The sequence below is a fragment of the Conger conger genome, chromosome 3 (genome assembly GCF_963514075.1).
Source record: "Conger conger chromosome 3, fConCon1.1, whole genome shotgun sequence".
NCBI lineage: Eukaryota > Metazoa > Chordata > Actinopteri > Anguilliformes > Congridae > Conger > Conger conger.
This window is the reverse complement of record NC_083762.1, coordinates 74,421,435-74,442,511: the sequence shown is the minus strand read 5'-3', so window position 1 is coordinate 74,442,511 and position 21,077 is coordinate 74,421,435. Positions and strand designations below refer to the sequence as shown.

The 21,077-nt window shown below is 44.4% G+C and overlaps 2 protein-coding genes across 3 annotated transcripts in view; both read right to left on the bottom strand.

The window, feature by feature from the left end:
• LOC133123569 (protein diaphanous homolog 1) overlaps nt 1-3,001 on the bottom strand; it is a 66,344-nt gene extending 63,343 nt beyond the window's left edge. The window contains exon 1 of the mRNA XM_061234039.1: nt 2,274-3,001. Coding sequence (XP_061090023.1) covers nt 2,274-2,378 — 105 coding nt within the window. The 5' untranslated portion in view covers nt 2,379-3,001. The remainder of the gene's footprint in view (nt 1-2,273) is intronic.
• Nucleotides 3,002-6,130: 3,129 nt separating this feature from the next.
• Nucleotides 6,131-14,202, bottom strand: LOC133124989 (small integral membrane protein 32-like). Of its 2 annotated transcripts, XM_061236636.1 has the most exons (3): nt 14,117-14,202; nt 6,933-7,801; nt 6,131-6,640 (listed from the first exon to the last, which is right to left on the bottom strand). In XM_061236636.1, the coding sequence occupies exon 3, from the start codon at nt 6,610-6,612 to the stop codon at nt 6,301-6,303; it is 312 nt and encodes a 103-aa protein (XP_061092620.1). In that variant the 5' UTR covers nt 6,613-6,640; nt 6,933-7,801; nt 14,117-14,202; the 3' UTR covers nt 6,131-6,300. The 2 variants fall into 2 exon arrangements, with proteins under 2 accessions (XP_061092620.1, XP_061092619.1); XM_061236635.1 differs by lacking the exon at nt 14,117-14,202 and having other exon boundaries at nt 6,933-8,172.
• Nucleotides 14,203-21,077: the final 6,875 nt, after the last annotated feature.

Sequence of the window (21,077 nt, the reverse complement as noted above, 5' to 3'; positions counted from 1 at the left end):
AACCAGTGTAATCTACAGAGCTGTCAGAAAACTAAAATGGTTGGAATTGGTTGGAAATGGTCGGAACAGAACCCAGCACGCGGAACGGCCCTCCATAACCTGCCTAATATGAGCCTGCAGGTCTATGGAATGTGGGAGGAAAGCAGGGTACACAGAGGAAACCCCACGCAGACACGGGGAGAACACAAGGTCCCAGCCAGGATTCGAACCCGGGACCGTCTTCCTGTGAGGCCACAGTGCTCTCCACTGCGTCGCCGTGACGCCGGTCCGTGTCACATGTCACATCATGTGGTCAGCGGCCTCAGTACAAGGATAAATGATCTCCCCACGAATCACAAAATGGCACATTGCCTATCAGATAGCCAGCACGCTTTCCAACACCAAACTATAAACATTCTGGGGGATACAATGGCTGATGCTGTTCTCAATTGTCCATCGAGGCACCGTGGCCAACGTATCCACTTAAACGCCTGTATGGACATCACACGCATTATCAAATCAGGTCTCGTCAATTTTTTGGAAAACGCACACTGGCAAAAAACACTTGTGTGCAAAGGAGCATCCACAAATCAATCAAAAATAGTTGCGTTCTTATTCCAGTACCTGCACACTGGTGCGCCCCAGTGAAGTTTAGCATTTCTAAAGAACAACGTTGTGACCCGGTTACCTGCAGGACTGTTTATGTGATAAGGATCATCAGGCATCATCACAAAATCAGATAGCCAGCATGCTTCAGTGCAAAGTCAATACAGCGCTAAACGAAGCAGAGATCACATGGCCTTGGCCACATAAACTGTGCAAATCGGTCACCTCCCTGAAACGGACAGTAGTAAGGTGCTATCAGTGCAAGTGGACCCTAATATCTACCATAGAAATCAACAGCTCCCTAGCGGCAGCTCCCGTAGTTGGAATGTGGCTCTAACACGTAAGGGTTCAAAAGGGCACCTTCTCAGACTACCACCAGAAATAACAGTTGTTGGAAAATCACACTTAAAATACATTTACAATGATAAAAAAAGGCTTTTCACAAATGACAAACAGAAAATAATCCCCCAAGGAAATTTTCCCTGCAATTTTGCTTCGAGTTTCCTCGGAAATAAACTTGTGAGAAGTGCGTAACTGTTATCCTTATGTCAGTAAGAGAGAAGTGGCAACAGCGCAGCTGAAAACACAGTGGGATATCCCAGATGGACACCTACCCCACTCCTGATAACAGCGGTATGCGAGAATGGCTCCCCACGCTAGGGAAGGGCCGTTTGGGAGTGGGGTTTCAAAACCAGGTGTGTGCTGTAGCCTACGTGGGAGTCCTACGGTTACAATTTGTCTGGAATATCATATTTCTTGTTGCCAGCCGGGGGTTAAATTACGGCACACATCGATATCTCCAATTCAACACTGTTGATACAGACCTCGTGCTTGCGAACTGTCATGAACTGCACCTACGGTGACCAGTGACTACATACACCGTCGCATTCATGAAATTGCGAAATTATACAATGTTAGCTTATTCTTCATTGTAGCAGCCAAAACTGTAGGACTATTATGCGAAGAAGAAAAAAATGAACGTGGATATTAACAAATAACGTAGCCTAGCTGACCAATAGCAAAGCATGAACAGGGGAATTTGGGACTCTGGGAATTGTACGTAGGCTACAATGCCCGCCAAATATTTGTGTGCACTTTAATACGTTACGTTAAAATAAATATGAAGCAGCACTATAATGTTAAATGCACTAACGTTACTATAAACTCGGCAATAGCAACCTGTTGACACCAGTGTTTCGTCCTGTTTTCATAACTACAGATAAAGTGCAGTAGACTACTGCCTGTCAAACTTTTGTTGCCAAGATTTTCTCTAAGCAGCTAACTCGCATCTTTTCCGTGTTCACACATTAGGGCAAAGTTTAAAACTAAACTTGCAGAAATGTCTCCGCGCAAAACTTCCTCATTGCTGAAGCCGAGCCAGCATCTAACCAGAGCTAAGTTAGCTCTAACCAACTTTCATACATTTCAATAGCAATAACTTTTGCCCAGTCAGATGAAACTATGCCGGTTGCTTTTCTTTACAATACCAGAGTAACTTGGACTACTTCACAATGAAAGGGGGCAATTTTAAATGCTGAAGTGTTACAGTAACTTTCACAATAGTTACCCATCCGTGGACCACGTTAGGCTACTTTCTGAGATAGGAAACTTAAAATTACGAACTCGGAGCAAACAAACAAAATACCAAGTGTGAGGGAAATTATTGCCCATATGCTATAAATACGTACGAATTTCTTTTTCCCGTCTCCATCTTCTAGATGTTTCTTGGATTTTTTATCCTTTCCACTCTTCGACACCCCGGCAGATGCCGAGCTCCCGGACTGCGAGTCCATTCTGCCGCTGTAATCCCACTGAGACACGGCAACAAACACTCAACCCGAAGAAAAATACACCTGATGATCCCCGGTCCTCTTACGCCTCAGAAAATGCTAGAATTGTGTTTTTCTTTGTATCCCTTCCAGAGGGCAAAAACTCAGACGTGAGACCCCGAGGCCTGAGTTCAGGCTGCCGGGCTGCAAAGTACTCTGGTTCCCTTCTCCTCCGCTCCGACTTAAAAAGGGAGGGAAATTTAAAAATGAACCCCCCAAATAAAGGAAACGGTATCCACAGTGTTTCCTCCTGTTTGTCTCCTACTTCAGTTCATTCAGGCGATTTATTTCCACTCGCAGCTACATTAACACATGTTCACGTTATCTTGCTGCTAATCCGCGCAAGTTTGATGAGCAACTTCTCAAATACGACACTCGCTGTGACTGAGTTGATTGTGAAATCACTCTCGCTCGTTAGTATGGTACTGCAACAAGTTGGTTATTGTGCTGCTTGCGTTGTCCATAGCCACTATTCCCCTTTTAATTCATATAACTACATTCGTCAAACTTAGTTTCCATAATTTCTAATGGTGAGTTTTTTTCCGAGTTCCCCTGTTTACAGGTCTCGAACACGGCTTCCTGTCTCAGACAGGTTAGAGCTGTCGAGGGAGGGACTAAGCGCAAGGTTTCACCTGAAAACAGGAAGGACCGAGCTTAGCATGGCGAAACAGGGGGGCAAGTTGGACTGTCAGACAGGGCAACTATACCTGTTACCACAGCATATAGCCTTCATTTTAATTGCCATTATTCGTTATTAGGCTAAATCAATCTTGGAGAAAGTTGGGACATTAGTTTACCCTCCTGTGTGTTACCTTTACTATTTGATTTGAAGTGTGTTCGTGTAATCTTCCTGCAAAGTGAAAGAGCTCCATCCAGTGGAAGTTTCGATTACAGCACGCACAGTGTTTCCTTGGCCGAGTGTTGAAGCACGGCGCGTTATATGATGCTTTCCCATGGACATTAATCATATATATATATATATATATATATATATTTGACCCATATATGTGTGTGTATGTGTGTGTGTGTGTGTGTGTAATATATATATGTGTTTTCACAATTTCATGCATTATTATTTGTATTCACAATATAATGTTTTTTCTTAAGGTCGGATGATAAATTATCCAGTCGCAACATTTCCGAAACATTAACCATCGGTAATACGTAGCTAGTAGGCTAAGTGAAATAGGTTATGATCTTTTTAAGTGGAGGGGAAAAGCCTACACAAAGTGTAAGCTCGAAGTGGCTGTTAAAGAGATAGTTATGAAACATAAAATTAATTGGGCTTTTTTACATGCCTTACAAGCAATCTTCATTTGCTTTTACATCTAGGCTATAGTGCACCAAACACCCGTTTCCCTATGTAGCAAGTAGCCTACCAAGTTAGAAGCAAGTACGGTTGTTTCCTATGCTAGGCTATTCAAGGACGTTACTTAGAAGTCCAAGTTTGTCACAGGCGTAGTTCATTGTTCCCCACCAGTCTATATTTTTGCCTTCCTGTCGCCCTGCACAAATTCATATATTTACCACAACGTGTGTTCCCTAAATGTGCTGACTAATGGAAACCCAGATCCTTCGGGCTGCGTCGCAGGGGACGCGATTTAGTGGCGTTATCATCTTCATAGCTCTCTCTCTCTCTGTGATTTCGACAGCTTTCCACCTCCCACTCCTCCACACAAGATCAGAAATCCTTAGAAATATTTATGCTTCCGCGTCACCAATTACATTGCCCGCCACATCTCTGTTGTCCCCTATCTCACAATTTCAGCTGTGGCTATTGCGCCGGATTGGTCTTATTTTTCACATAATTCTCAGCGACGGTAGCTTCATACCATGGGTATATATACATGGCTGTCAGTGCTGAGAGCAGACGCATGAATTTGTAAGATTATGCTCAAAGAGTAAAAGCTGTCCCTCCGAACCTTACATAGTTTTCCCCCTATTTTGTTATTGTTTGTAAAAAAAAAAAAAAACAGGCCTACTTAAACTACATCGAGAAGTGGATCACTTTGCAATGTTCAAATATAATTATTTTAGCCAATCCAATCATAAATAACAAGATGATCATGTATATAAATATAGTCCATGTTTCCAGGTATGAACATACAAGCATTTAATCACAAATAAGTCAATGCACATGAACATTCCTTTTTCATGATAGACGCCACCTTCACACATAATTTAATTAAGTCCCATTCGAAAACCCAGAATGTGCTATTTGCATGTTTCCCCTGAGTTTTCCATAAAGTCTGTGTTTATGCATATTCGTAGCCAGCTGTGTTAACATGCCCATGGGATTGCATTGTAAAAAAAAAAAAAGAAAGGGGAACATACCAGCAGTTATCACAAAATGTAACTAGGATGCAAACTTGCAACGCGTGGATTGGGTGAGAATCACCGAACTTGACGTGATTGCTGACAAAGCACGCGTATTGTTTCCGTGCCAAAGAAAAGGTAGCCAATTCGCTAGTCTCTCCGGATGAAGCGCTAATGGCATCAACATTAATTTCAAAACAGCAGAGCTACATATATGGATGACATGCGGCAGGAGATGACTGTTGACAGGAACTGCAGGTGTGTAATAGGCAAAGTTAATACTCCTGTTGTGGTCTGTCACACTTGGCTGACTCACCAAAGAGATACCCATCAAAGTTAATGACGCTGAGGCGCCGCTCTCCGGTAGCGGTGCGGTGTGTGGCAGCCGGCCTCTGCTAGTTTATTAAACCCCCAGCCCCCTGAAGCTGAATGAAGCAAACAGCCGTCGTAGAAGCTCACACTGAGGGTCACGTTCTGTATTGGGCCTTCGTCTAACCACCAGCAATGAGACCCAGTCTGAAATTTGCAATGAAATGGCCTATTTTTATTTGTATTTTTTTTTGGTGGTGGTGCATGTCTGGGGGGTGGGTTAAGGGTGTAATAAACTTCCAGTGGGGTGGGTGGTGGTGGGGGGTTGTCTGTTGCTTGTTTTCCTGGGGCGGAGAAAGAAACCATTGAATGGAATTTGTTGCTATTTGATTCAACATGGTTTCCATGAAACAGCCTGGTCTACTGTGGGGCCAGTGGTCACTGGGGGTAGTACGCTGGCTTATAAGGGGTCCACATTTAATATGGTGTTCATATGTTTCCAATGATAGATTTCAGACTTAATTTCCTGAGAACCACCTACAAAGGGAATTCAATGGTGGTCAAAATGAGTGGTCCAACTCAACAGACCCACAGAGGTTACAGTGTCTAAAACCAAAAAGGACTGAACTTTTCTTAATTTTACCCATTCTGTGTGATAATGTCCTAATTTGCAACCGAGAGATGCTCATTCTGCATGTTTGAAGTGTCCATTGCATGTGATGCTGTGTTCAGATTAATACCCATCACACAGATCAGTTCAGTCAAGATATCTTATAAACAAATAACTCTGAGGTATCCCAGAATGCAAGGCCCATGTGAGCCAATGACTCTTTACAATGCTAGCCTATATTAACTGTTTATTTATCTGAAAAGAGAATTATGTCATAATAATCAGTGGATTCTTCAACCAAGGCACAAACCTTATCTTACGTATTGCACACCAAAGATGATGTCTCGTTCTGTAAAGGTCCAGACGGATAGAATGACCTTTGAGATTTAATGACAGTGCCATTGCAGAAATCAAACATGCACTAAACTGCTCAGCAGCATATCCAACTTGGTACCGTAAATATAACACATATTCAAAATCATACGCTATAATAGCTCTTTATGTACAATCACAATAACATTAAGTTCATCTCAGAAAATACTGCATATGTTGTACTGTACCTTATACAAAATAAACACATTCCACAGATTCAGAAACTCGACCATTCATGGGCGTTTGTTCAGACGCCATGGTCCGAGCTCCCGTTTAAATTCACTTGTAGGAGCTTCTCGCCTCTCGCAATGACCTATCATAGGGCATTGACGCGAAGAAGGAGTTCTTAAGCTGGCAGTTGATGTAAAACACGATTATTAGCACCAACAAGAACAACAAGAGGAAAATAACTATATAGGTGACCAGGTCCGGTTTGCTAAGCTCTCCTTCTCGCAGTCCCCTGCCTGTTGGTCTGAGCAGCGCTGCCGCGCTCACGGGCCCGTGAGAGATATTTAGGGATGGTGTGTGAGTCTGGGTCATCAGTTCAAGCCCAGAGGCAGCGGTGGAGTTCAGTATTATCTGCCTCAACATTCCTCTTCCTGTTTTCTTCAATATTCGGCTGAAAGCAGAACGTGAATACAATTAGAATCACTGGTATGTTCGAGTAAATTACCCAACATGAATGACACACAGATCAATGCTCACACATTATTTATGATTCTGTGCAGCCAAATGCAACAACTCAATGACACTTATATTTTAATGGCATTTTCATATTTAGATACATATGCTTCAGGCAACACTATAGACCCACGCTCCTATATTTACTTATAGTCCACACATTGTGAATGAAACACATTAATACAGATTCGTCTTTAAATCAACCGATATCACGCTATACCGTTACTCACTTGCAGAGCGGTGTAGACAGCACCGCAGGTAAGGCTGTGCAGGCTAGGTGAATTCCTGTGTCTGCATTCCTCAAATCCTCACTCGCCTCGCCGCCCTCTCCGTCAAGGAAGTGCGCACCTGTCAACTGGGTGCGCTTTAACCTGCAATAAACCCTTAAAACATGTAAGTCCAATTATAGCCCGAGCGGGAGAGAGTTCCATTTATTCCCTTTGTTGAGATTGCGCTCTCCGTCAAGACGTCCCACATTGACTTGCTTTTAATGACAAGAATTGCTTCAACAGGGTTCACGGTGAAAAAAAAAAAAAACAATAAAACTTTTATAGGACAAACGTGTATCCAAAGATTTTTCTGTTTTTGAATAAAAGCTCGAACTGGTAAAGTTAAAACACCGTTTCAGAGTTGGGTCACTTAAACCTTCCAGTGGAGCGAGTTGATGAAAATTGCACGTTTCATTTGTCAGTCTTTCCAATTATAAATACATCCCATCGGATATTTTTCAACGTTTTTTTGGGGAGGGTTTGGATTAATAAGAAATAAAAACCTGTCAGGAATATTGTCATTTGCGTCACAGAAAGAATTCCAGGTGCTGTTTCAAATTAATTTTTAGAAGCGTTTACCCGTGCGCACATTCCCGACTGAGACCTGCCTAGGCAATAGCCTACTGTTGCATTGTAACACATGAATGTAATTGAGAATGGAGCACAAAATAAGGAATAACGCACTCCCCTTCTTCTCCCTTTCCTTGGTCCTTATTCCGTCGCGTTTTATATCCAGAGAAAGTCGATACACCGCGCCTGGTTTTTTTTTCTTCTTCTCTTTTTCTCTTGCTCGTCTGTTGCCGACTGAGGAAATCGATCCAGTTCAGATCCTTGGAAAAAAAAAAAGAAAAAAAAAAGAAGACTTGACACGCTCCGGGTTGCTACTCTCACAACCGCCACAGACGAGCTGGAGGTGGAGGAAGATAATTTCGGGAAGCTCTCACCAGGCTTCACTGCGTGGAGTCATCGAGCACGGACGTGTTAAAACATGTGACGCCGTTCGTTCGCCGCAGCTCCTCATTTGAAACGAGGTGACTGGAACAGTTTCAGGGCAGTGCAGAATGTCTCGGGGGAGTAGGGAAAGGTGAGTTTGAGTCCCGCGGTTAAAGGGGCGGCTTTGTCAGTAAACACGACCGACACGTCAGGGGGGAGAACATTTTGGCTGTGATAACAAAATTTGGCACTCTGAATGAGGCATTCCCTGCGCTATCTTCTGTCGTTTAAAGACCCCCCCCCCCCCCCCCCCCGCCCCCCACCCACCCACACACACACACACACACACGACTAAAAATAAGCATGCGCACAGAAAATGCAGACAAATACATTACTTTACACAGACAGACAGACACATGACTAAAATAAGCCTGAGCAGAAATACATAAACAATACAAACAAATGCATTCATTTGCACAGGCAGACATGCATTCACACTTGCACACACACACGCACGCACGCACGCACGCACGCACGCACACACACACACACAGCACTGAGAGGAGGTGCTTGATGGTTATCTGGTATAAGCAACACTGAATGACATCTTAGACCTGGCAATTCCATGATGGTCAGTTATGAAAATTTCAGCTTCACGTGAAAGCTGACTCAGTACTCCTGTCCCCTTTCAACTGAGAGGAAACTGCCTAAAATTACTGCACAAACAGGCAAAGCACACACTCTTTACCACATCAACCTGTAATTTTACAGACAGAATTAAAGAAAATGCAATTGTCCTGTGCTATGCTGGTATATCACCATATTATTGCATTTCTACAGATATCAACATTGGATCACTCTAATTACATTATTGGCATTTCAGTCATTAGAACCACCAACCTTGCGTGTCCCAGTCCCTTAACCACTATGCTACAGACCACCCCTAATATAAGCATGTTATTTTCTCCATGTCAGGAATTACCTCATGATAATTGAAACATGTACCTCTGAAATGATCTGGAAGACCAAAGATGCATTTTTGGTGCAACATAACATTAACAACCAAGAATTAGTAATATGAAGACGAACCAATCATATTTTGGTAATGTACTAACTGAATGGAGAATCTGAATTTGAAACTACACAGCCATTAAGAGTGAATTCAACTGCACTACAGACCAATCTTTTGTACTGCTTGACCATAGCACGGATGCAAAAAAAGAGCTTTTTTCAAAAGCCTTAAAGCTTTCAATGACATTCATAACAAAAATGCCATAATTACTATAGCCCCCCACCTTTATTTGTTTTCAAACTGTTCACAGCTTGAAAGCAAATGTAACTTTGAAGTGAACATTTAAACCACAGCATCTGTTCTGTCTGGAATAAAGACATCCTCCTGTTAGATTCAATTCCAGGGTTGAATGCTTCATAAGAAGTAACGTGAATGAATTCAGTCATAAATAATAATAAATTCTCAATTTAGCAAAAACATGGGTACATTTTGTTTTTATTTGAAAAGATAACTCAGTTGGATGATGTGTGTCTCACTTTTCATACAATAAGTGTCAATCCATAGTATCCCAATGACGATTCACTGACAGTTACATAAGTTTAACAGCCAGATACTGAATACTGAACTGTTTCCTTCTTTTTGTACAGTGTCCAATGCTCGGTTGTTGTGGCCAAGAGTTGATTAGTTTTCTCTCTGAGACACCAAGGCATCTTGCAGCTTTGAAACCGAGGTAAATAAGTAACATTGTGAATGGTAAGAATGTTATTACAAGCTATTCCACAAAGATAATTTGAATGTTTTGGAACAGAGTCAATGGGCACGAGTAATTCCTTTCTAAATTTGTCTTCATGAAGAACAAGAATCCTAGAATGAGCTGTTGATAATCCAGTCTTTATCACCGGTAAGCATTCATGTATTATTGATGCTGCGTTGTCTGCTGAATAAAGATGATGAATTGGCAGCTACAGCCGGCTCTGTCGTTCTACTTGCGGTTTAATTGTTGTAAGTTTGTTGTTTGTTGCTCTCATCATTAGCAGTCATATCTCAGTGCTAAATAAATTTAAGCTGCTAATGTTGAAAAAGAGACAGGTAATAGCTTTCTTTCTCAGTAAAATGTCCAGTGTTGATTACACTCCAACAATAGGGACCACATGTTGTCTGCGAGAACTGATTTAACACTGAACATTTTCCTGTGTCGTGCTCTCGAAAGCAGCCCCTTATGAATCCTTCTAATTGTCATACAAAGCCTCCAAATGCACATCGCCGTAGCCATTATTATAATTTACTCGATTTAAAAGGCCCAATGGAAGGCTATTTATGCCAGAATGTGAAACGATACACATTGATATGCACATCAACAGTGTATTGTGTTTCATACGGATGCAAATGTGTGTCTAAATTGTCTAAATAATACATTAGAAAAGCAAGCCAGAGAACAGATCATTGCAATGGATCTTTGGGTCTGTTTAAATGTAAGGGCGTGATATTACTGGAAGTGTGGGTGCTGTACAGATTCTCAACTCACGTCGTCAGCTGCTTTAAATTTGACCTAAAATATAGTTTTACCAACTGTCAAGGGACAGCAATGTGGGGTTAAGGGCCATGCTCAAGGGCCCAGCAGCTGCATGGATCCGATTGGGGCTACACCAGGGCTTGAACCACCAAACGTCCAGGTCCCAGTCATGTACCTCAGCCTCTAGGCTACAGGCTGTCCTGTCCACTGCATTCAATTTGGTCACAATTTCACATGCCTCACAACAAATTTCAAATACCTTCACCATTAATTCTAAAGGTTAAACTGAATGTGGCTCCTCGTTGTTTTCCACGATGTGGATTGTAATGCATCAACTCACAATAGGAACACATCATAGTAAATATCAGTGAACTTTAGTAGAAAACATTCCATCAACAAACACTGTATTCTCCTGCTTTTATATCCGGCATGAGTAAGCCTCAGTAAAAGCCCCTGCCTGCTTCAAAATCTGGGCACACCATGACACACTTCAGACAGTTTATATAAAATAGACAACAGCATGTAGGGGACTGCACGCTCTGACAAAAGTCTCCGTAATAGCAGTAGGGTGGGCCAGTAGATTATAATGGCTTGAACGTTACACAATCTCCCGGGGCTTGTGTTTTGCCAAAGGCTCATTCCCCGTCTCAACAAGTCTGCCCCAATTTCTGATTCACCAGTGTCCAAGTCGATCTCCACACAGTTCGTTTCCTGGCAGGCTCCAGCGCATTCGTACAATTCCGAATCGTCGCCGCAGCGGCACGGCCACAACGACGGGGACAATGTCCTTTTGTGTGAGGGAGGCAAGCGGAGGTTTCCGCAGCGCTATTTCTCCCCGTGTCCTACATCGCGCGACATTAGTAGACGGAGACAATGGAATTTTGATTAAGCGCGTGCGAAATTAGCATTCACGGTCCGGCTCTGGTGCGTCCGAGACAGCTGCGGAGCGGGGGGTCAGACTGGTGCGAGCGAGGCCAGGAGCGAACCGGGCAGCACGTCTCGCCCGTTACAGTCGCCGACCGCGCGCGTTTTCGCGGCGGTTGTTGACTTGTTGCCAGCCGTGACTTGTTTGCGACGTGTCGGTGAGTCAGCGGGAATCGGTCCTCAACTGAAGGAGCCTTCTTTTGAGAGATGCCGGCGATGATGTCGCCTCGCTATTTAAGGAAGGTTCTATTTTCGAAAATGTCGAAATAATCCTCTGATTCAAAATCCCCCGTGTTTATGGTAATGCCATTTAACACACTGAAAGCTGTGGAGATCACCTCCGACTCGGTTCTTCCTGTTTTTCTCATCTGATGTTATTATGCGCTTTACATACTGTACTGTAGCTTCAGCCCACTGAAGAGATGTTTATCACTTACCATTTCAATTCAACATTTAGCTGACATGCAAATCGTCCAGAGTAATTTACACAGCTTGTACTCTTAAAATACAGAGTATAAACTATGTAATACTGCTGGATATTTACTGAAGCAACACCCGTTTGTCAAATCCAGCGATGCCAGCTTGAAAATTGAGCTGGTGATAAGCTGGTCTCGCTGGCTATGAGCTGGTCAACCAACATGGCCAAGCTGGTCATAAAGCCGGTCTAGCTGGGTATGAGCTGGTCAACCAGCTAGTGCTGGTAGCTTGTCTGAGCTGGCAACTACCAGCTGTCTCAAGTTTCCGCTGAAGTGCACAGGTATTCTGGGAGAAGTGCTTGGGCAAAGTGTGGCATTGTTTTGTTGAGTAACTTGCCAAACTGTATCTTCGGTGGAAACTTCCACCGTGCTTAACTATCGTTAACTATAGTTAACTATCACTCACTTTGTTTGTGCACTGTATTGCAGGTTTGAATGGGTGAAGGTGAGGAGGTACGTAGATAGGTCACTCACTGGCACAACGTTGTTTTGGACACACTCCCGGTGCCAGATTACACGCCTGAATGACAGCAGCTGGCCTGATTTATATCACACACCTGATCCTCCAGATAGACCCTGATAACATTAGATAGGTGTCTTTCAATCTCTGTTTCGCACGACATAAACATCTGGGTCACTCCAGAAAAAAGTAATTACCCTGCAGAAAAAAACAGCACAAGCTAGCTGGTAGACCAGTTCAGACCAGCTCCCAGCTTGACATGGTTTGACAACAGTTGGTACCTGGTTGACCAGCTCATACCCAGCTAGATCAGCTTTATGACCAGCTTATACCCAGCTAGGCCAGCTTATGAACAGCTTGACCAGCTCAATTGTCAAGCTGGTCAAGCATATCTGGATTTTACACCAGGGCAAACTTGGGACATGGATATAATAGTTTAAATTGTGGCGAGGGGTTCTACTTCCTCAGCAATTCAACATTAACCACCACCACCACCACCATCATCATCTCTTTACTCCTGACCGCGTTCTTCATTTTCCACCACAACGTCTACTTTGTAGGAGCCGTTGTGATAAGGACCCACATTTTGCTGAATCGATGGCACTGACTAGCTGGGAGAAGGGCTGTAATTATTGGAGCTGAAACTCCGTCACACATTACACTGCAGATCTCTCGCTACTATACGCACGTTCATTTTCTGCAACATTAGCTAGAAAGCGAGCAATAGCATGACAAAGGGAAGCCACATTTCCCCATCAAACTGCATCAAAATATCCCTATTAAACAGCCTACGTTATATTTCCCAGATGACAGAAGCACTCGTCGACTTGCCCGGAAAGGAGAAAATTAATTAGAAAATAGTTGTCACTTAATCGGAGCCTTGGATGCAATTTAATGATGAATATCCTTTGTAAGACAATATGAGTGCTCTGCTGACAGACAGACAGAGGGAGAGAGGGGGAGTGAGACAGGAGGAGCGAGAGAGGGGGGAGTAAGATGGGAGGAGAGAGAGAGAGGGGGAGTGAGATGGGAGGAGAGAGAGAGAGAGGGGGAGTGAGATGGGAGGAGAGAGAGACAGGAGAGAGTGAGATGGGAGGAGAGAGAGAGAGGGGGAGTGAGACGGGAGGAGAGAGAGAGAGGGGGGAGTGAGATGGGAGGAGAGAGAGAGAGGGGGGAGTAAGATGGAAGGAGAGAGAGAGAGGGGGAGTGAGACGGGAGGAGAGAGAGAGAGGGGGGAGTGAGATGGGAGGAGAGAGAGAGAGGGGGGAGTAAGATGGGCGTGGGGGGGGTTAGACAGGTGGCGGGGGGGGAATGAGACCATGACACACTGATCCACATCCTAACTGCAGAGAGAGAGAGAGAGAGAGAGAGAGAGAGAGAGAGAGAGAGAGATATAGATAGATAGATAGATAGATAGATAGATAGATAGATAGATAGATAGGCAGACAGGCAGGCATACAGGCAGATAGACAAAAAGAAAGAAATAAAGAAAGAGACAGAATAAATTACAATGTGCTTTTGTCATGGAAATTACAACACACACTGTGGCTGGATAAGACACAGGAAACATGGCACGTGAAGGCATCCAGCAGCAGTTAAACAGTTAAAAGACTGTTAAAGTGCAGACGGGAACAGAACGCTTCCCGGTCCTGTTTGTTGCTAGAGTTATCTCCACATCAGGAACAGCCAAAGAACACAATAAAAGCCATTGAGAAAAAGCATTATCGGGCACTTAAACCAGTTATGGAAGAAACGAACAAGGGGAAAAAGAAATAAATAAAGCAATTAAAAAAAACCCATAAAGAGCATATAGCATCTTTTTCCTACCCCACTGTTTCAGATATTGGCTTCGGCGTGGCAACAAATCATTGCTGCTGTCAAGCACGCGGCACAGTGCTGAACGCTGCAAGACATCCATAATAAGTGGTCTGTGTCTGAATGATCAAATAAAAATAGACGGCCGCACATAAACGGTACATAAAATGCACACTCTGGCCGAGGATGGGATAATAAGCAGAGTCACCGGGGAGACGTCGTGGTGTCTGCTGTTATTCCTGTCGGTGTCGGTGATAACACCCACGTCCTATTAAAAGGGTGTTACATTTGTGTTCCTAACCACTCATTTCCCCTTAAACTGAGGCCAATTTTAGACCGGGTAAAAAAAAAAAAACCCCATCTTCATTTCAGGAGAGAGTAGTCATTTGCACATCCAGCATGATTTTTAATTTCACAGTTTGCCTCGAGAGCTAGTTCATAATACAGCCAAATGTATTATGTTAATAAACAGTATCTGCCTGAATGTCTCCATATTAGTGAAGGTGTGCAATGGCAATATTAGGAATATACACTTACTAACCAGTTTATTTGGAACAGATTAGACTTATTGGTCTTCTACTGCTGCTCCTATCCAATTCAATGTTCAGAGATACTCTTCTGTATACCACTGTTGTAAAATCTGGTTCATCTGAGTTCATGTCACCCTTCTGTCAGGTTGAACCAGTCTGGCCATTCTCCACTGACCTCTCTCATTAACAAGGTGTTTTCAGACAAATAACTTCCACTCACTGGATGTTTTTCATCATTTTTCATCATTCTCTATAAACTCTAAAGACTGTACTCAAATCACCCCTTCTGCCAACAACAATCAACCCACGGTCAAAGTCACTTAGTTTAAATTTCTTCCCCATTCTGATGTTCGGTCTGAGCAGTAACTGAACCTCTTGACCATGTCTTGAGCATGCCTTTATGCCTTGAGTTACTGCAACATGATTGACTAATTCAGTATTTGCATTAAGGAGCTGGTGTACCCGATGAAGGGAATACATACAGGACTGTCTAAGGCACCCTAGACTTTATTATATATATATATATATATATGTTTCTTTTTTTGTATAAATAAACACATTAGAGATTTCCAAATATTCATTTTCCAAAAGAGACATTTTTGTATTTAATTAAAAAAAGTAACATATTACTGTAAGCAATTGACTACTTTTTACATAAAAACTTGATCAAGGCTGTCTGAGATCAGAAGCAAGGAGCCAACCAAAGTCTGCGAAAGAACTGTGGCAAGTTCTCCGACATGCTTGGAACAACCTCCCTCCTGATTGTCTTATAGAACTGCAGGACAGTGTTGGCTCACTTCTCAGAGAAGTGATGCAGTTTTAACGTTTTTAGGGTGGTCACAAAAATATATTGATTTGATTCAGTTTTTAACAATTCTGCCAAATTACTAAAATGTAATGTAAAATGTATAGTATGTTTATTTTGGACCTTTCATTTAATTATTTTTGAAAGAATCTTATCTGTAAAGAATGTTATACAGGTGCCTAAGACTTTTGCTCAGTACTGTATGTATTTTTTAAATTCCGAGTTTGACACGATGTGCACTACTGTACTGCATCAGCATATTAAAAAATGAAATATACAGCAATCTGGCCTTTCCACTGCAATGAAAAGGCCCGGGGCCGCAGTCAGTATATTATGTATGCTCCTGCTTAGATTGAATCTGATACCTCCTGTGAAAGGGCAGGAAAAGGCAGTAAAAGTAGGGGTTGAGTCACTGGGGATATGGGGGTGGTCACATGGACGATGACATTATCACGATGGTGTAAACCAGTGGTAACCAACCCTGTTCCTAGAGAGCTACCGTCCTCTGTAGGTTTTCACTCCAACCCTTACAAAGCAGACCCCATTAAAGAGCTAAAGCTCTGCATCGAGCTGCTAATTAGTGGAGTCAAGCATGCCAAATTAGGGTTGAAATGGAAACCTACTGGATGGTAGATGTGGTATAAACTGTACTGGGGGTGGAACTGTGTTACCCCATTACTGTCCTTAACAATTTAGCAATTTCATGACAAACAGATTTGTTTTGATACCCTATGTATTCACATGCCTTTAGGATACTCCTACAATATGTAATCATTCTACACCGAACAGAATGACGTCTGTGGTCTCACACTCAAAAACATGACTGGCAGGTTAGGTGTTATCCTACCACTGCCTTTGACCAAGCCACTGGTCTCAGAACTGGAGCTGGTCCCCGGGCGCTGCACTGTGGCTGCCCACTGCTCCTAAGCAACTAAGATGTGTCAAGTGCAGAGGACGAATTACCCCACGGGGCTCAATAAAAGTATATCTTATCTTATCTTATCTTATCGTTCCTCACATGCTATTTTTAGTGTGAAGTGGAGTGTTGGCCGTTACGTGCTGAGGAGCAGCGCGTTAGCGGAGGTATCTGCAGGCCGCAGAGTGACAGACGGTCTGTCGTTCAGGAGCGGGCGCGGCGTCTGGGGCGGCAGATTGCCGAGCCGTTCCCAGGAGGCCGAGGGGCTCGGCGAGAAGGACGCCGTTGATGATGACAACAGAGCCGGCGATGATGACGATGTCAGTGTTGATGAGTGATGCCGTGTCCTGGGGGGGGGGATGGCGGGTGGAGGAAATCCATCAGAGACGTCCCGGCGATGTTCCTCACACGCCGCCCCTCGAGGCTCACCCGTCTGGATGAGCCAGGGCTCCTCCCACATCCACAGGAGCTTTTCAGTAGCGCACACAATACAGACGCAGGGCACACAATACAGACGCAGGGCACACAATACAGATGCAGGGCACACAATACAGACGCAGTGCACACAATACAGACACAGGGCACACAATACAGACACAGGGCACACAATAGAGACGCAGGGCACACAATACAGACGCAGCGCACACAATACAGACGCAGGGCACACAATACAGACGCAGGGTACACAATACAGATGCAGCGCACACAATACAGACGCAGGGCACACAATACAGACGCAGGGCACACAATACAGACGCAGGGCACACAATACAGACCTAGTAACACAGGGGCGTGTGGCCGAAATCTCCTTACTGCAGTGGTCCTCTCTCCTGGTCCCGGGAAGCTGCAGGGTCTGCTGGTTTTTGTTTTTCGCTTTAATCTCAGCAGCCGATTCAGACCCAAGAAACCAGGTGAGGCGACTTTACTGTGCAATGAACTGCTTTAATCGATCTATGAAGTGCTGAGTAACAACAAAAGCCAGCACACCGTGCAGCTCTCCAGGACCAGGAGTGAGGACCCCAGCACACCCTGCGGTTCTCCAGGACCAGGAGTGAGGACCCCAGCACACCCTGCGGCTCTCCAGGACCAGGAGTGAGGACCCCAGCACACCCTGCGGCTCTCCAGGACCAGGAGTGAGGACCCCAGCACACCCTGCGGCTCTCCAGGACCAGGAGTGAGGACCCCAGCAGACCCTGCGGCTCTCCAGGACCAGGAGTGAGGACCCCAGCAGACCCTGCGGCTCTCCAGGACCAGGAGTGAGGACCCCAGCACACCCTGCGGCTCTCCAGGACCAGGAGTGAGGACCCCAGCAGACCCTGCGGCTCTCCAGGACCAGGAGTGAGGACCCCAGCACACCCTGCGGCTCTCCAGAACCAGGAGTGAGGACCCCAGCAGACCCTGCGGCTCTCCAGGACCAGGAGTGAGGACCACTGCTTTTCTGGTTTTAGTTCTACTGCATTCAGGGGTACCCAATCATGTGCCTTGGAGGGCCCTGGGCATGCAGGTCTTCCTTCCTACCAATCATGACACACACTGCTTTCACTAATTAACACACCCCCGGCTAGAGAAGAGGGAACTAATGAGATCAGCAGGTGAAGTGATTGCTGGGATGAAGACCTGCAGACTCTCCGCCCGTCACGGAACATGATCGAGCAGCACGGTGCTACTGCAGGGCAGCCTGTAGCCTAGTCGCTCAGGTACACGACTGGGACCCGGAAGGTTGGTGGTTCAAGCCCCGATGTAGCATCAATAAGATCCGCACTGCTGTTAAGCCCTGGAGCAAGGCCCTCAACCCCGCATTGCACCGCGGGGGATTTTCCCCCTACAAAACACTGAAACATTAAAAAAAATAAAAAAATAAAAAAATTGATTCATCGATGGCAGGAACTTTTTCAAGAAAGAAATGAGTTTTGGGCAAGTTAAGAAGAACTCTGGATCCAACAGAGACAGAGAGAGAACAAAACTACTGTTTGGGAGTTCAGTAAGCTGCAAAAGACAGCAGTGGAAAGAAAGCTATTGATTTCTAGCATGTCCATACCACGAAAAAAGATCCTGAGTGAGAATGGTATATACCTACCGTAAGGTACCAGAGGCCTGTACATAGCATGAGGGAGGATGGGAATGCGTTCTGAATGAATAAACCATTTTTCTGTTGTATGGACATGTTGTTGACCCCTCGGGATGAGTGCTTGGGCAAGGGAAACACTTCAGGTAAAACTCATTATTTAGTCCCTTTCTGCATGGATGGCAGCTGACCGTGAGAGGGGGTAAACTGCAACTGCGTGGGCGGCCTCAGTCCCCCGTCCCTCCAAAGTCTTCTCAAACCAAAGCTGTCGCCCTACCCGTCTCCAGAAGCAAAACAAAGAGGAGTCTCTAGGGGCAAGCTTGAATCGCGATTTTTCAGAGGACGGAGAGAGTGTCCATCCTAGGTTCTGTGGAGGGGGAGCTCACATTAAACATATTTCCAGACATCAAATGAACTCAGCGTTCCCTCTGTGTCCTACTCCAGGCTTAATGCATAATTCAGTCCTGCACCCAAAGTACATGTTCTGACAAAAAAGTCAGACTGAACTGTCACAACAGAATAAAAATACCAATTTAATTAGCTCACTGTTTTTTCTTCCCACACCTCTGAAATAGTGGTGCATTTATAATGCCACCAATCTTTAAAGTTACTAAAACAGGAAAAGGACTCCAGACTCCAGATATACCACATTCCACCGCAGGTTTTTAACGGCGCCCCGTTCGGACGTCGTTTCCAATGGCCTGTGTTTGTTGCCATTACGTAGGCGCCCATTTTAGAATCTCATTTGAAGCCAGAACTATCCTGTGGACCAGACTGCCCTCCCCCCTCCCCCAGATCACCCCGGGCCTGGTGCCATGTTGGCAGCCAGAAGCCATCGCTATCCGTCCCTGCTGCGCGGAGTCACCAGCACGGGCACTCCGAGGGCTTCATAACACACAGCTGTCTGATGGAGTGGAAAAGCAATTTTACTCCGTACACGTCCAATGAACATCGCGGAGAGCAGACGAAAAAGGAACGAACGCGATCGGTTCGAGGGTAGTAATTCGGTGTCACTTGCCAAAAGCGCGAACGCGGCACACGCATAAAGGCGGAAGATTTAGCGTTAATTACGCATTAACACACGAGGGGGAGTGGGTTAACGGGAGATGTTGGCATAGCTGCGTTGCGTTCGCAGGCCGAAGAACAGCGCAGCGGTGACAATATCTCACGGCAAGTCACGACTTTGCGTCGCCGTTTTAACAACGCTTCTGAAGTGCTACTATCAGTTAATGATATCAACTGAATGTGAAAATAGCTGTTTGGTTTTGCTTAGTTAGGTGTGACATATCCAGAGATGTTGCTGTGTCACTACACGAGGTTGGAAATACAGTAACTGTGTGTATAATGTCATATACAGTAATATGACATTACACACTCAGTGAGCGTTTATAAAGTATTCATCAGACCTACTCTTTTTTACTTACTGGTCTTCTGCTGCTGTAAGCCATAGTGTACACTTCAAGGTTCGATGTGTTCAGAAATGCTCTTCAGCGTACCAAAGTTGCAATGTGCAGTTATTTGAGTTACTGTCGCCTTCCTGTCAGCTTGAAGCAGCCTGTTCATTCCCCCGTGACCACTCTCATTAACAAGGCGTTTTGCCTACGGAACTGCTGCTTAGTGGATGTCTTTCTCTTTCATACCATTCTCTGTAAACTCGAGAAAATGTTGGGCATGAAAATCCGAGGAGATCTGGCACTAACAATGAAAATCCGAGGAGATCTGGCACTAACAATCAATCCACAGGGCTTTGATAACATTTCCTCTCCATTCTGATGTTTGGTCTGAACAATAACTGAACCTCTTGACCATGACTGCACACTTTTATGCAATGAGTTGCTGCCACGTGATTGGCTGATTAGATATTTGCATTAACAAGCTGGTGTGCAGGTCTACCCTCAGTGGTCACTGGGTATAACTCTCCACAATAAAGTTACATGAATTGCCATCAACTAAAGTAGTTGTTAACTATCTAAGTACTGAGAAGTCAGCCTTGAAGTCAGCTTTGAATTTGTATTTGTGCATCATTAATTCATTCGAACAACATACATTAGTTAATGCCAATTCATATTGAAATAGAAAAACAGTTAATGTATTTAATGTTCATCCTATGGTTTGCTAATATATAAATACTCTTGTTACTAATACATTATTTAATGCCCAGTCATATACCTTATTGAAAAAAGTGTGACCGTAAAAATGAAAACTGAAAAAGTGAGTGGACAACACAGCACACAGAGAGGCAGAGAGAATAGAGATATCAGCATGCAGTAACACTGAGCAGGGTGTACGGTTATCAGGGTTAACAGGCACAAACCCTCTCGGTGGATGCAGGACATTTCTTGTGACCTGTGATTAAGACAACCAAGACTTTCTTCACCTGACCAGAGCAAAAAAACAAAAACAAAAACAATAGGTGGATAATAGGAGAGAGGAGAGAGAGAGAGTCTTTGCCAATCAGATTAGAAGTGTGATGTTTCTGGCCCGGTCTGGGTGCACCCTGGAGAAAGATTCAAAGCAATCGCTGACGGAATTAAGGTTTGCGCGTTAGTATGACGGAGCAGCGATATGAGGAGCAGGGGTCTGTCAGATTTCCCCCAGCAAAAAGCAGGGAGGACCTGCCAGGATCGATTTCCCCGCACGGCCATTTGGCAAACTCG